At 45.5% G+C, this 14,289-nt stretch overlaps 1 protein-coding gene across 4 annotated transcripts in view; it reads left to right on the top strand.

The window, feature by feature from the left end:
- Positions 1-14,289, top strand: part of LOC144762270 (ATP-binding cassette sub-family C member 10-like) — a 1,124,497-nt gene that overhangs the window by 981,279 nt on the left and 128,929 nt on the right. For all 4 annotated transcript variants that reach the window (XM_078647414.1, XM_078647412.1, XM_078647413.1 and 1 more), the window contains one exon: positions 13,540-13,709. In XM_078647414.1, coding sequence (XP_078503540.1) covers positions 13,540-13,709 — 170 coding nt within the window. The remainder of the gene's footprint in view (positions 1-13,539; positions 13,710-14,289) is intronic.

The following is a 14,289-nucleotide window of genomic DNA, read 5'->3' as shown; positions in this document are numbered from 1 at the left end:
TGCAGGGGACCTCAATGGCAAGGACCCTGTGCACTACAATTGAAAACACCTCAAACCCAGGCAAAATGTATCAGGCACTTTCTCATAATGGAGATAAGCTGCTTAAATGTTGTTATACAGGTTCCTCGATGGTGCTTTGTTCTACTCCAGGCTGAGCCTTTAGGGCTAATGAGTTTTTGTGAACAAAGACACTGCTCTTCTTGTAGCAATTACTTCCAACAGAAGGATTACCCGACCTAAGGTTTTGTCATCCAAAAAGATTTTGTCATCTCTTACAAAGTCAAGGTGCCCTTCCCATATCCCCTTCTATTACTACTAAAGTTCTCATAGAGTTTCATCTGAACCAAGCAACAGTTCTGCCTGCATTCATCCCAATATTGTTGGTACATAATATTTGCACAAAGTTATTTTTACAGTACGGTCCCCTTAGAAATGTCAGATCTTTGTTCAGACTTACAATGCATTTGCTCCTTGTAATAAAGTTTCATAGTTCTTATCCAAATGGTGTGAAATTCATAGAACTTAGGATTTTTGATTCTCATGAGTTTAGCGAAAGCAGCACTATTTCCTTTCAGAGAAACATATCAATTGCAACACTTTGTAGGGCAGTGAAGTAACCTAACCAGGCATCTTGTTTTATAAACATTGCTCCTTAGATGTAACCTTGAAGAAAAGAAACCTCTGTGTTCAAGACGTGTACCTGTAGTTACACATGCTTTGCATAGTCCCCCATCTAATGTTGGGCACGGATGGTTACAGGTTGTTTTTCTTTGAAGAAGTCTTTTTGAGTCACAGAGCTATGTGACTCATCTCTCTGGTAACAATACGCATGGGCATCGACTTTTTGTCCTCCTTTCTGTTAGCTACTATCTACATTCAGCAGTATAATGTGTATCGGGTAGTTTATACTACTTCTCGAAATTCTTCGGGATCTTCAAATAACTTCTTGACCTACGGGCCACACCTGACTCCCTCATTTTCCAATCGGTCAGCTCACTAAGAAAATGACCTGCTAATGGGCCGCTCTCCGTCCCTTTTCTGTTTGCGGTGCCACTCCTTAAATCCACAAGTAGATCTGCATTCGTTCTGCAGCCTATGCCTCTCGTCTGATTATTGAGAAGACACATCTGCAGCCCAAGAAGCATTCGTATCCATCCACAGTTCGAGTTCCAAATCCGAACAAGAACAAGGCTCAGAAATGGTAGAATCCTTCCACGAATGTTTGATCGTGAGTGCCTCTGACCCGAAACCGAAAAAGTAACATTCCACAACATACCTGCTCACGGGCACCCACTGATTAAAAGCCATGGTACACTCGAAAATCCTCTTCGAAAGCCACGCCTTCAGGTTCGGCACCAAAAGAGCGGCTTTCAGCTGGAACCTCTACCTCCAAATCTAACAAAGGAGTCTTCAGACCGAAATAAAAACTTTATGGCTCGGTATCAAGTGGTCATACCTCAAAAGCAATTCCGGCACTGAAATGCTTCACTTTCGGGCCCAAGACTTTTCACAAAGTTTTGAAATCGCCTCCACAACAAATTTTCGAGGCAATGGTCGAAAAACTCATTCCGAAACAAAAAACATTGCAAATACAGCCTGGCACAAAGAAAATCATTGTACAGCCAGCAAAGACTCAAGTTTCCCAAACATCTTTGTCCTTTCAAGAGGCCCTGGACACTTCGCCACCCCCTCTTAAAAAATAACAGGACAAAGACAGTAGCAATACACATCGAAATCTACATATGTCTCCACCACAACCTGTACGCCACCACAGCCTGTACCTCCACCTACTCATTTTTCACCTCAGCCACAGGAGGAAGATATCTCTCCACATCAATCACCTCCACATACTGAAGACACATTTGATGATTTAGTAGATCATCCATAACCACAAGACTCTTAAGATGATTACGATAATGAACCCAAAGATAATACTGATCCTGACCTACACCCATAAAGTGCTTCAACACCAGATGATGCCTCAGCTTTTCAAGATTTAATTGCATGGGCAAAAGCCTTCCATCAGGTCACTTTACACAAGGATCCCATTGATGATGATTTTCTTTTCTCTTTGGGACGCTTACTTATGTTCAAAGAGGAACTCAGAGCTTGGCAATGCTAAAAAGGGTTTTACGTCATGCTGACGAAATATTTAAAGACCCAGTGAAGGCTCGCATTATCAAATCTAGATTAGGTAAAAAGTATAAAGCAGCCCCTTCAGACCCTATACACATTAAAGGACAACTAACACCAGACTCTTTAGTGGTAGCAAATGCTAGGATAAAAGCTAATTCACAAACTACAGAAGAATGTTCTCCGCCAGATAAGGAGTCAGAATTAATTGAATCGTCTGGTAAAAGGGTTGCGGCACAATTCGCAAACCAATGGAGAATAGCAAATAGTCAAGCCCTTTTAGCTCGCTATGACCGAGCACACTGGGATAAAGTGGAGGGACTCCTCCAACATCTCCCTCAAGAATTTAGAAAAAGAGGGCAACAATTAATTACAGAAGGTAAACTAATTTCTAATAGATCCATTAAATGTGATCTTGACTCAGCAAATACTGTGGCTAGAAGTATCAACACCAGTATTTTACTTTGTAGACATGCTTGGCTTAGGGTATCTGGTTTCAAACCAGAGATTCGACCAGCTGTCCTAAATTTACCATTTGACAAAGAGAACTTCTTTGAACCACAAGTTGACACGACCCTTGAAAAGATAAAAAATATACAGATGTTGCAAAATCAATAGGCGGGCTTCAAACTATAACATTTTGTGTTTCTTTTTGCTGCCCATATTTTAGCCAAGGCACTTTTAGACAAGGCGCTGGGTCTGCCACAGCAGCAGCTACATACAAGGGCCAAACCCAATCCTCACCTTCAAGAGGGTTTTACAGAGGATCCTATAGAGGAAATAATTTCAAAGGCCGTAGTTGTGGAACTTGTACATGCCCAGCCAATAACACCAATACCAAACAATGACTCCAGTCATGTTCTCCCTGAATACTTAAAACCTGTAGGGGACGTCTGCAACTCTTTCTGCCACCATGGAAGAATATCACTACAAATTAACCCCTTGGGCGCTGGCGCGATTCTGCGCTTGTGCGGCACATTCCGATCGCGGGTGCGGTCCCGGATGTCATCAGCATGGAAGGGGTTAATGGGTGTTGGATATTATGCAACATGGTTATTGTCTGGAGCTCATCACCACTCCTCCAAACATTCCACTTGCCAAACACAACCTCTCTGTTCAGCACCAATCTCTTCTAAAACAAGAGGTAGCAGCTCTTTTTATCAAAAGGAGCAATAGAGCCAGTTCCAATGCAACAATAGGGAACAGGAGTATATTCCCCATACTTCCTTATTCCCGAAAAGGATGGCTTACTCAGACCCATTTTAGACCTCAGAGTATTAAATAAATACATTCTGTCAGAACACTTTCACATGGTCAGTTTTCAGGAGGTTATACCTCTACTTCAGCAGGGAGGTATCGTGGTCACTTTAGACCTCATTGATGCCTATTTTCATATACCAATTCATCAAGCGCATCGCAAGTACCTACATTTTCTTTTTCAAGGGAAATATTAGCAGTTCAAAGTACTTGCTTTCGGAGTCACCCCAGGTCCAAGGGTATTCACAAAATGTCTATCAGTGGTAGCAGCGCATCTGAGAAGGGAAATCATTTATGTTGTTCCTTATCTAGACAATTGACTTCCAAAAGCAAACAGGCTAAAACTATGCAGTCAATATACTCTCCAGACCCTAACTCTTCTACACCAGTTAGAGATCACAGTCAATCTGTAAAAATCCCATTTACAACCTGCACAAATACAGCCACATCTATGGGCCATTCTCAACACGCAGTTAGCGCTAGCAACTCCAAATTCAACCAGAATTCAAAATATTCTTTCCTTAGCACAATAATTAAAAACAGAAATACACATTCAAGTCAAAATAGCGCTAACAGTGCTGGGCATGGTGGGGGTGTGGCCTGGAACCGACAAAGATGGCTGCACAGTAGTGGAGCTCCTGTGAACCAGAAGCCCGTGGCCCACCATCAATCCTAACATCCGGAACCAAGACAGCCGGGAAGTGCGCACTCATTACAGAGGATACGGAACGACCCGGAACAAACCGAGTCTGGTTCCTCTAAGTGCACCATACTCGCCAGACCATAGTCAACGCAATGAGGGTGGGTCCGCTGCCGTGAAGCAGCCTGCACCAGTGCGGGACTAGTGTTGGCAAGAGTCCCCCGTAGATACCAGTGGAGGAAGTCCTGGGAGAGCCGGTGCCCCTCTAACCCTGGAGGCAGCGGGCCGATCCAGAAAGGTAGGCGTGCCTGCTGCTCTACTAACAAATCCTGGGACCGCCAAATGGACTGAGTATGGGAAGGGCACGTGGGAGAGCTGGATTGCCTCCGAGGCCCCGGGACAGCACGGCGCTCTGATCCCTAGCTGCAGGCGGGCACGCAGCTATTTGGAAACACAACAAAAATCCACCGTGACTGGGCATTGCCGGCGGCGGTACTTAAATACGGACCGCTACACGCTGAGACACTGCACAAGTCCCCGAGCTGCTCACCAGAGTGAAAGCGGGTCTGACCTATTGTGGGGCAGGAGAAGCCCAGGAGTGGAAGAACAATCAGTAAATCCACAGCATGCCGAAGGACCTCGATGTGCAACAGCAGACCCCTCATGAATGAAATGGCAGGAGGGCACGTGAGGGAGAGCCCATGGTAGGGGTGCAACACATCACAAGAGCAGCGGCAGCTTCCTGAACTCCCCCAACCCAGCCATTGCTAGTCCTGGGTGCTGGAGGGTGAGGACATCTTCGGCTGAGAGGAACTGTGTGAACACAGAGCCCTGGGGACAGGGGAAAGCGACACGCACCCCCAGCATCACAGCTACACACACATTAGAAAATCTGTCCCCCAGATCAATAACCAATGGGACCTGAGCTCCGGCTGGAGTCGTATCTCACAGATCCCTCAAGACCTATTGGGAAGCAGGCACAAAGGGATTCTCCCCACACCCTTGGTTGCCCTGACAATAATAACATGACCCAAAGACACACTAGTGAGATAACGGTCCATACCCGCACCCTGGCATCAGACGGAGGAGAAACCAGGGGCGGTCACAAACAGCGTGAAGGTGACACAGACGCAGCCTACCCAGAAGCCGGTGACCGGATGAAACGGTGTGTATCTTCGGCAAGGAGCTACCTGTATCTGTTAGTCAGTGTTTTATATAAATACATATTTTTATAAATACACTGGGTGGTTCTTTTTTACTTCATCTATATCAATAAGATTATGTTCTGGTAAAACAAGCTGCTTTACACTCCTTCTGGACTAAGCCTGAAGGCTGCTCTCCTCAGCTACCACTTAAAGAGCTTTCTAAGGTTGTCTGGATTGGTGCAGGGTGCCCACTTACATAAGTTTGTATCATATAACAAGCCAGCTTCTCACACAGACTTTCAGAAGATGTTGGGGAAGGTGAAAATGGCAGAGACCAATATCCTGGATCTCCCCTTGGATAGATTTTGCAGGCTCCACCAATGCAGTGTGATGTGATTTCTAGACCCTGTTTCCGAAGTCATTTTACAGCGGATGCCTCTCTTACAGGTTGGGGAGCCTGTCTGCAACATCTAACTATACAGGGGACATGGACTATACAACACCAGAGTCTCCATATCAACTTCCTCGAGCTACAAGCTGTTCACCTAGCATTGAAAGCATTCCTGACTCACCTACAGAACAAGGTTGTCCTGGTCCAGATGGACAATATGATAACAATGTATTATTTATTAAAACAGGGGGGAGGATCTCTATTCAGCTACACTACCTAGAAGAGATGATATGGCATTAGCTCTACATCACAACAGCTATCTCTTAGCGGACCATGTCCTAGAAAGGAGCAATCAAGTTGCAGACCTCCTCAGATTGACGCAGCGACAAGTCCATGAATGGAAACTTCAACCCAGAGTCATACTTGAATACTTTCGCAAATGGGGGGGTTCCTCAAATAGACCTATTCGCAACCACAGATTCTCACACCCTCTATCCAGAGGCAATGCCCTATGGAGTCAGTCAGGTAGCGCATTTGCTGCAGGAGCGCTTCGCGCACAGTCCTGGAATCGTTTTTAAAAGCCCGTTTTGTATTTACATTGTCTTGCTTTGTTATACCCTGATTTTAGCCCCCTTACCTGCATCCTAATTGTTTTTCACCGCCGCTTGGCGGGTCCGGGATCTCTGGGTGGAATCTCTGGTGCCGCCATCTTAGAGCGGGGTGGGTGTTTGTGCTGGAGACACTCCCTACGCGCGCTTCAGTGCGCAGGTGCCGGCGAGGGACGCCTATTTCAGGCGAGTCCCAAGTGCTGCCTCTCTCAGTCAGGTAGCGCATTTGCTGCAGGAGCGCTTCGCGCACAGTCCTGGAATCGTTTTTAAAAGCCCGTTTTGTATTTACTTTGTCTTGCTTTGTTATACCCTGATTTTAGCCCCCTTACCTGCATCCTAATTGTTTTTCACCGCCGCTTGGCGGGTCCGGGATCTGTGGGTGGAATCTCTGGTGCCGCCATCTTAGAGCGGGGTGGGTGTTTGTGCTGGAGACACTCCCTACGCGCGCTTCAGTGCGCAGGTGCCGGCGAGGGACGCCTATTTCAGGCGAGTCCCAAGTGCTGCCTCTCTCAGTCAGGTAGCGCATTTGCTGCAGGAGCGCTTCGCGCACAGTCCTGGAATCGTTTTTAAAAGCCCGTTTTGTATTTACTTTGTCTTGCTTTGTTATACCCTGATTTTAGCCCCCTTACCTGCATCCTAATTGTTTTTCACCGCCGCTTGGCGGGTCCGGGATCTGTGGGTGGAATCTCTGGTGCCGCCATCTTAGAGCGGGGTGGGTGTCTGTGCTGGAGACACTCCCTACGTGCGCTTCAGTGCGCAGGTGCCGGCGAGGGACGCCTATTTCAGGCGAGTCCCAAGTGCTGCCTCTCTCAGTCAGGTAGCGCATTTGCTGCAGGAGCGCTTCGCGCACAGTCCTGGAATCGTTTTTAAAAGCCCGTTTTGTATTTACTTTGTCTTGTGTTGTTATACCCTGATTTTAGCCCCCTTACCTGCATCCTAATTGTTTTTCACCGCCGCTTGGCGGGTCCGGGATCTGTGGGTGGAATCTCTGGTGCCGCCATCTTAGAGCGGGGTGGGTGTTTGTGCTGGAGACACTCCCTACGCGCGCTTCAGTGCGCAGGTGCCGGCGAGGGACGCCTATTTCAAGCTCCTCCCTTAGCGCAGCGGGTTCGCGCAGCGGGCGTGTCCTCGCGTGGCCGGAGTCGTGCCAGAGTCCTGCCCGTCTGCGCCCGTCCGCGCTGAGGACGGGCTGCCCTCTGCCAACATGTTCTCAGGTATGTTAACTCGGGAGGACCGCGTACATTACACCTCTATGGCATTACATTCACTGCGATCCCCCACCTCTACTTCTTGTACTTTATGTACTCTGTCCTCTCACTACTTCACATGTGCTGGTTGTGGTTTTTCCACCGGTAAAATGCAGCTTTCTAAGACGCAATTAAATATAAAGCATCACCGGGGGAAAAGGAAGCCTACCAAGGGCTGTACCTCATCTCTTTCTCCTCTCTATTTTTGGAGCTTAAACTGTAGATCGCTTCCTAAGAACAAATTAAACATCTATGATTTCATAAGTGATGAATCTCCTGATGCATTGTTCCTGACCGAGACCTGGCTACATGCTAGCTCGGGTCCGGATATTGCTACAGCTATCCCTCCCAACTATGTTGCGTTGCATCAGGATAGACCCTCCGGTAAAGGTGGTGGAGGAATCGCAATCATTTTTAAATCTATTTATCAATGTAAACTGGAACATGTACATCTTCCAGGTAGTGAGGCAGCATTATTTAAATTAAGGATTAACCCCCGATTGACGCTTTCCGGTCTGCTAATTTATCGGCCGCCCGGGAATGCAGCTTCGTGGATTCCCTCACTGGTTGATTGCCTTTCAGCAACACTATTGAAATCAAACAATTTCACTATTCTTGGTGATTTAAACATCCACTTAGAAGATGCTAATAACCCCCTGAATAAATCTTTTTTATCTGATCTTGAGGTTTTTAATCTCAAACTTTGTAATTCAGGGGCTACCCACATCGCAGGCCACCTCTTGGACCCTATTATTTCCACTCTTTCGTTTGATTGTACTCAATCGGCGCGTCCGCTACATTGGTCTGATCACTATGCGATACACTTTATGCTACCTCCTGGTCTCTTTTCGGCCAGTGTTCATGTGGAGGAAATTAAATCGTCCTACCGATGGGATAGGCTCGACATGGTTGCTTTTAATTTGCATTTGACTGGGTCGATTCCGGCTTTTGTCAAGACAGACCAGGATCTGAACATTCCCATTTCTTGCTGGTTGACAGATGCCGTGACTGCTCTTGCCCCCCGCTCTAGTAGCAAGTACAGATCCCTACGCCCCCCTGCACCTTGGTTTTCTGACGAGTTGAAAATCCAACGTGCCAAATGCAAAGCCCTGGAGAGGAAATGGAGGATTTCATATTCCGACCCTTGCAAGGTGACTTATAAAGATGAGTTGAAAGTCTACCATGCAAATTGCAAACGTGCCAAGGCCACTTACATCGCTTCTACTATTACTCAAGCGCAAAATTGTCCTCGGACTCTTTTCGCCACTGTAAAGAAACTTACAGGAGCAGATACTATCCCCTCCGTGCCGGCTTTGAATGGCACACAATGTAATGCCATTGCGGATTTTTTTATATCCAAGGTTGAGGGTATCCATCAATCTCTGGCCTCCCTTCCACTGCCAACTGAGTCCCCCCAACCTGGCTCTCCCTGCAGTGTTTTCTTCTCTCCTACTGTATTTATTCATAACTGGTTACCATTTGATGACTCCTCTTTCCTGTCCTGTCTAAATAGTATCAGGTCTGGCTCCCCTCGGGACCCAGTTCCTATGAAGATACTAAAACAACTAGACCTTGAACCACGGAGATTCTTAATGAGGCTACTAAACATCTCTCTTATTGAATCTCGGGTGGCACAGGATTGGAAACATGCCATGGTTGTTCCTCTGCTCAAAAAATCTGGTGCTGACATTACAAACCTTGCCAACTTCAGGCCTATATCCCTGCTGCCAGCTTGCTCCAAAATATTGGAACGCCATGTTAACACCCAGCTTAATGAGTTTGTTGAAAACGTGGGATATCTCCATCCATCCCAATCAGGCTTTCGCGCTAACTACTCCACCGAATCCGCACTCCTTGGGGTGACTGAGCGACTCCGACACGGTATCGATTGCGGTGAGACCTTTGCGCTTATTCTCCTTGATTTAAGCGCTGCATTCGATACCGTGTCCCATCCCATTCTTTTGGAGTCCCTCCGCTCCCTTGGTGTTGATGGATCTGCGCTTGCCTGGGTGCCCTCATTTCTTAATGAGCGCACCTTTCAGGTTTTCTCAAACAAGGCTGAATCTGCGATTCATTCTTCAGCTTACGGCGTCCCTCAAGGGTCTATATTAAGCCCATTGTTGTTTAATATTTACATCAGACCTCTTGCCTCCATCGTAGAGGACGCCGGTCTGTCCATATATTCATATGCAGACGACACGCAGATCGTGTTCTCCCTTTCTAGCAGCAGGGTTCAGGAAGTTTCTGCCCTTAAAGTTGGCTTATCTCGCGTTGCAGCTTGGATGCAAGACCATCTGCTGAAGCTAAACGGCGAGAAGACGGAGGTTATCATATTAGGCAAGCATAAAGATCTGTGGGGCTCTAGACACTGGCCATGTGACATGGGTCCTCTGCCTACCCCTGTGCCTGTCGCTCGTAACCTCGGAGTCCTGCTTGATGACAAACTTTCGATGAGGCAGCAGGTGACCAAGGTCGCTGCAGTCTGTTTTGACACCTTACGATGGCTGCAGTAGATCCTATGGATGCTGCCCTAGTCCACCCGAAGAACCGTTGTATAGGCCCTTGTGATGTCTCGCATTGACTATGGCAACGTGCTTTATCTTGGAGCGGAGAAAGCAACAATCTATAAACTCCAAGTGGTACAGAATTCAGCTGCTCGCCTCTTGCGTAATGTTCCACGGAGAACGTCCGCAATGCAAGCTTTGCGTGACCTGCACTGGCTGAGAATTTCAGATCGCGTGACTTTCAAAACACTGTGTTTTTTGTTCAAGATCCGTCAGGGTTCTGCCCCTACCTACCTGCATAACCTTGCCCAGCCTTATTTACCTGGCCGTTCTTTAAGATCATCTAATAATGGCAATTTTTTGATTCCAAGAATCCGACTGGCAAAAATGGGAGGCCGTTCATTCGCATATCTTGGGCCAAAGATGTGGAATGCTCTCCCGCTGGCGTTAAAAACAGAAACTAATCTTCTGTCCTTTCGTAAAAAGTTGAAGACTTTTCTGTTTTGATTTCCTTCCTTTCGTGATCTTTTTGCGCCTGCTTGATTTCTTTCTTCAGTCTGTCCCTGGCGCCGGGAAACCCATTGCGGGTAGCTGAGCGCAATACAAATTCAATAAAAAATAAAAATAAAAAAATGGATCAGTTGGTCAGGGATATCTGTGTACGCTTTTCCCCCTCTCCCACAACTTCCATTTGTGGTGAGGAAATTACGACAAACTTCACTAACACTAATGCCACCCACATGAACTCGCCAACCATGGTTTACCACCATGCTGGAACTTACTCAGGTGCCACAAGAGAAGCTTCCTCTCCACTTGGTCTGGCTCACACAGAACTATGGAGAAGACATCCCAAAGAGATTAACCTTGCAATATGGCTCCTGAGTTTGGGTACCTTAATCTTCCACGTGTATGGATGCTCTTAAGGAGGCGTGTAAACCAACAACTTGAAAATGTTAAGCATTCAAATGGAAAATGTTTGTTCTCTACTGTCATACCAAAAGTTGCAATCCATTTCATGTACAAGTACAAACGATTATTTGTTATATTTTACATCTACAAACGTCAGGTCTTGCCTCACTTCTATGCAACTACATTTAGCTGCAATTGCTGCTTATCTACAAAACAGACAACATACATCTTTATATAAAGTACCTGTCATTAAAGCTTCCATGGAAGGACTTACAAGAATTATAGCCCCAGCTTGGAACCTTAATGTTGTCCTAACATGGTTCATGGGCCCTCCTTTTGAGCCATTGTGTTCCTGTCAACTTCAATTTTTATCTGGGATAGTTGCATTTTGAATAGCAATGACTTCACTTAGATGAGTTGGTGAACTCCAGGTATTAACCTTAGAAGAGCCTTTCTTCCAATTGCGCAAAAATAAGGTAGTCTTAAGGACAAAGCCAAAATTACTTCCTAAAGTTTTCTCTCCTTTTCATATGAACCAATCCATTAAATTGCCTGTGTCTCTCCAAGGGTATTTCAATATATAGTCATAAGCATTGGAATAGTCCCGCCCGGAGCACTTTTTCCCCAATATATCTTCTTAAATGCTGAAGTTCGCCTTTCTTCAGGAAGGCCTTGAAAAATTACTTAAAGTCATAAATCAGGCTGTAGGATTAGGCTACAGTGGTCCCAATTCTTCATTTTGAAGGATCAAAATGGGAATATCCAAGTAAACATGCACCTAATGCAGGATGGGATACTGGAGGTCACACAGTTCTTAACCCCTTCCGCGCTCATGACGAGCTGAGCTCGTCATGAGTTGCGCCGCTCGCACGCTCATGACGAGCTCAGCTCGTCATGTAACGCGGCTTTTTCAAAAACGCAGCGCGCAGCGGGAAAACCGCTAGCGCGCATGCGGTTAAAGACCCAATCTCAGTTTTCTTTCCTTTTAATGGCAAACTATGGGCTACATTGCCCTGCATTTCTTCATTCTTCGCTATCAGAACAGAAGGATTTGTGAAGGATTTTGTCTGTAACATTGCAAAGTTGTCCATGCATTAGGGGGATGTTTCCTTGAATATTCACCTTTTGTTCCTTCAAAATGAAGAATTTTGACCACTGTAGCTTAATCCTATATGCTATATGCTGCTTTATGACTTTCTTAAGTTACTTTTCAAGGCCTTCCTGAAGAAAGGTGAACTTCAGCACTTAAGAAGCTATATTTGAAAAAAGTGTTCCGGGGGTCCTTGCTGGGGGGCAGTACTATTCCAATTCTTATGACTATCATGGAAATACCCCTACAGTAGAACTGGAGTTACAGGTAAGAAACTGTACCCTCTTTCCATACCCAGACTCTGTGGCAGAAAGAGCTCGTCATAATTTAGATGTTAAAAATGTAATTTCTAGAAGTATAGATAAATACATCCAAAATTGTTATGCTAAATTTAAACAACAGATATTAGTTGCACCCAAAGCCCATTCCACTAGAAAAGTTGGTGCTTCTATGGCATTTTTAGGGAACATTCCAAATGCTGAAATATGTAAAGCAGCAACTTGCTCTACACCACCTACCTTTACTAAACATTATTGTGTGGATGTAGAATCATGACAACAGTCTAATGTTGGACAGACTGTACTATGTATTCTATTTCAAACAACTCCAAATCCACAGGATATGTACCACTTTGGGAGAGGGACTGCTTTACATTCTATGCAAAGCATGTGTATGTACAGACACATGCTTTGAACAGATTAGGTTACTTACCCAGTAAATATCTGTTTTTGACATGTAGTGCTGTAGATTCACATGCGCCCTCTCTCCTCCCTGGATACCTATGTGGTTGGTAGTTTACATGTATTTATGTTACTTGCATGGGCAGCACATTTTCTACACGAATTTCCAACTCCATTCTCTCCAGTTTGCTGCAAAACAATCTAAAGATGGAGTTAATGCCCATGTGCATTGTTACCGAAGGGAGGAGTTCCATAGCTTTGTGACTCGAAAAACTTCTTCGAAGAAAAACAACTTGTAATCATCCGAGCCCAACACTAGATGGCAGAGTTATGCAAAGCATGTGAATCTACAGCACTACATGCCAAGAACAAATGCTTACTGGGTAAGATAATCCTTTCTAGCAGGTTCCAAGCAGTCTACCTACGTGATACCTTTTCTACATATGATGGCTACCCCTTTAAATGTGGTTTATAATCACGGTCCCAACAAGTTAGGAAGAAATGGGGGTGCAAAATGAAAGTGGAATATTAACATTTGGTGCGTCTGGTTTTGGTGTCCCCTGCTCTTGTTCCTTCACAACATCTACTCAACCATCCTTTCAGAGCATATGTTAAACCTGTACACATCAGAAAAGGCTATGTTTGTGTTGGATGGGAACAGTTGAGGGAACACTGGTGAGGCAGAGACTTCGCAAATTGAGGGATGCTTTGCTGTGGAGTACCCCTAAAAGAACCACTTGTGGTCCTATCACTGGCTGCAGGTACTTGCTAGTCAAAGGAAGAGCAAGAAAGGTCATTGTTCTTCTATCATCAGTAGTGAATGTTTTGGATTCTGTTTATTGTTAATATGTAGAAACATTTGATTCTGTGACACTACTCAATTCTACTCCATTTTAGGCCTATAGACCTCTGATCCTTCTTCTGGTCTCCTGCAGGTTTGAGAAGGAGAACGAGGAGCACTTGGAGAGAAACCAGCGTTGTAGGTTTGCCAGTGACACGGCCATGCAGTGGCTGGATATCCGCCTGCAGATGATTGGTGTCATTGTCATCACAGCTGTCGCGGTAATCGGCATCATTCAGCACCAGATGCAATCCGGCAGTCCAGGTATTTCCTTTTTTTTCCAATACCCCCTCTTCTCCACCAGGAGAGAAGACACCTCAGAGAGTCAGTTAGACCATTGTTCGCAGAGAAGCAGGGTTGAAGGCTTTGCATCTACCTTGTGGTTTGTGCCACCTGCTTCTTATCTTGACCTCATCCACTCTTACCATTTTGGGCTGTTACTTCTATGGTGGAACCATGTATGCTGTTCTTGGTTTTGTGTGTCCAATGCTTCTTTATTCAATCATTCAACAGTATCAAGAAGTGTCCCCTCCTGTGTTCTCCCGATATCTTTTATCTGTTGTTAACTCAACGCTCTATTCTATTTATTTTCTTCCCCCAGATTTTTTCCCCAATTTTAACCCTTTCGCTGCTAGGCCTTTTCCCTATCCCTGTACTAAGCCTTTTTGGCTTTTTGGGGTAGTTCGCGCTTAGGCCCCCGTAACTTTTCATCCACATAAATGATCCACTCCAAATGTACGTCCTTTTCTTCCAACATCCTGAGGATTCTAAAGCTAAAGCTAAATGTTAGTTTTTTAGGGGGGAAAAGTGCTGTATAAGAAAGCATCTGTTTTTTCCCCTGTAA

Source organism: Lissotriton helveticus, chromosome 6, assembly GCF_964261635.1.
Source record: "Lissotriton helveticus chromosome 6, aLisHel1.1, whole genome shotgun sequence".
NCBI lineage: Eukaryota > Metazoa > Chordata > Amphibia > Caudata > Salamandridae > Lissotriton > Lissotriton helveticus.
This window is presented reverse-complemented; position numbering and strand designations above follow the sequence as displayed.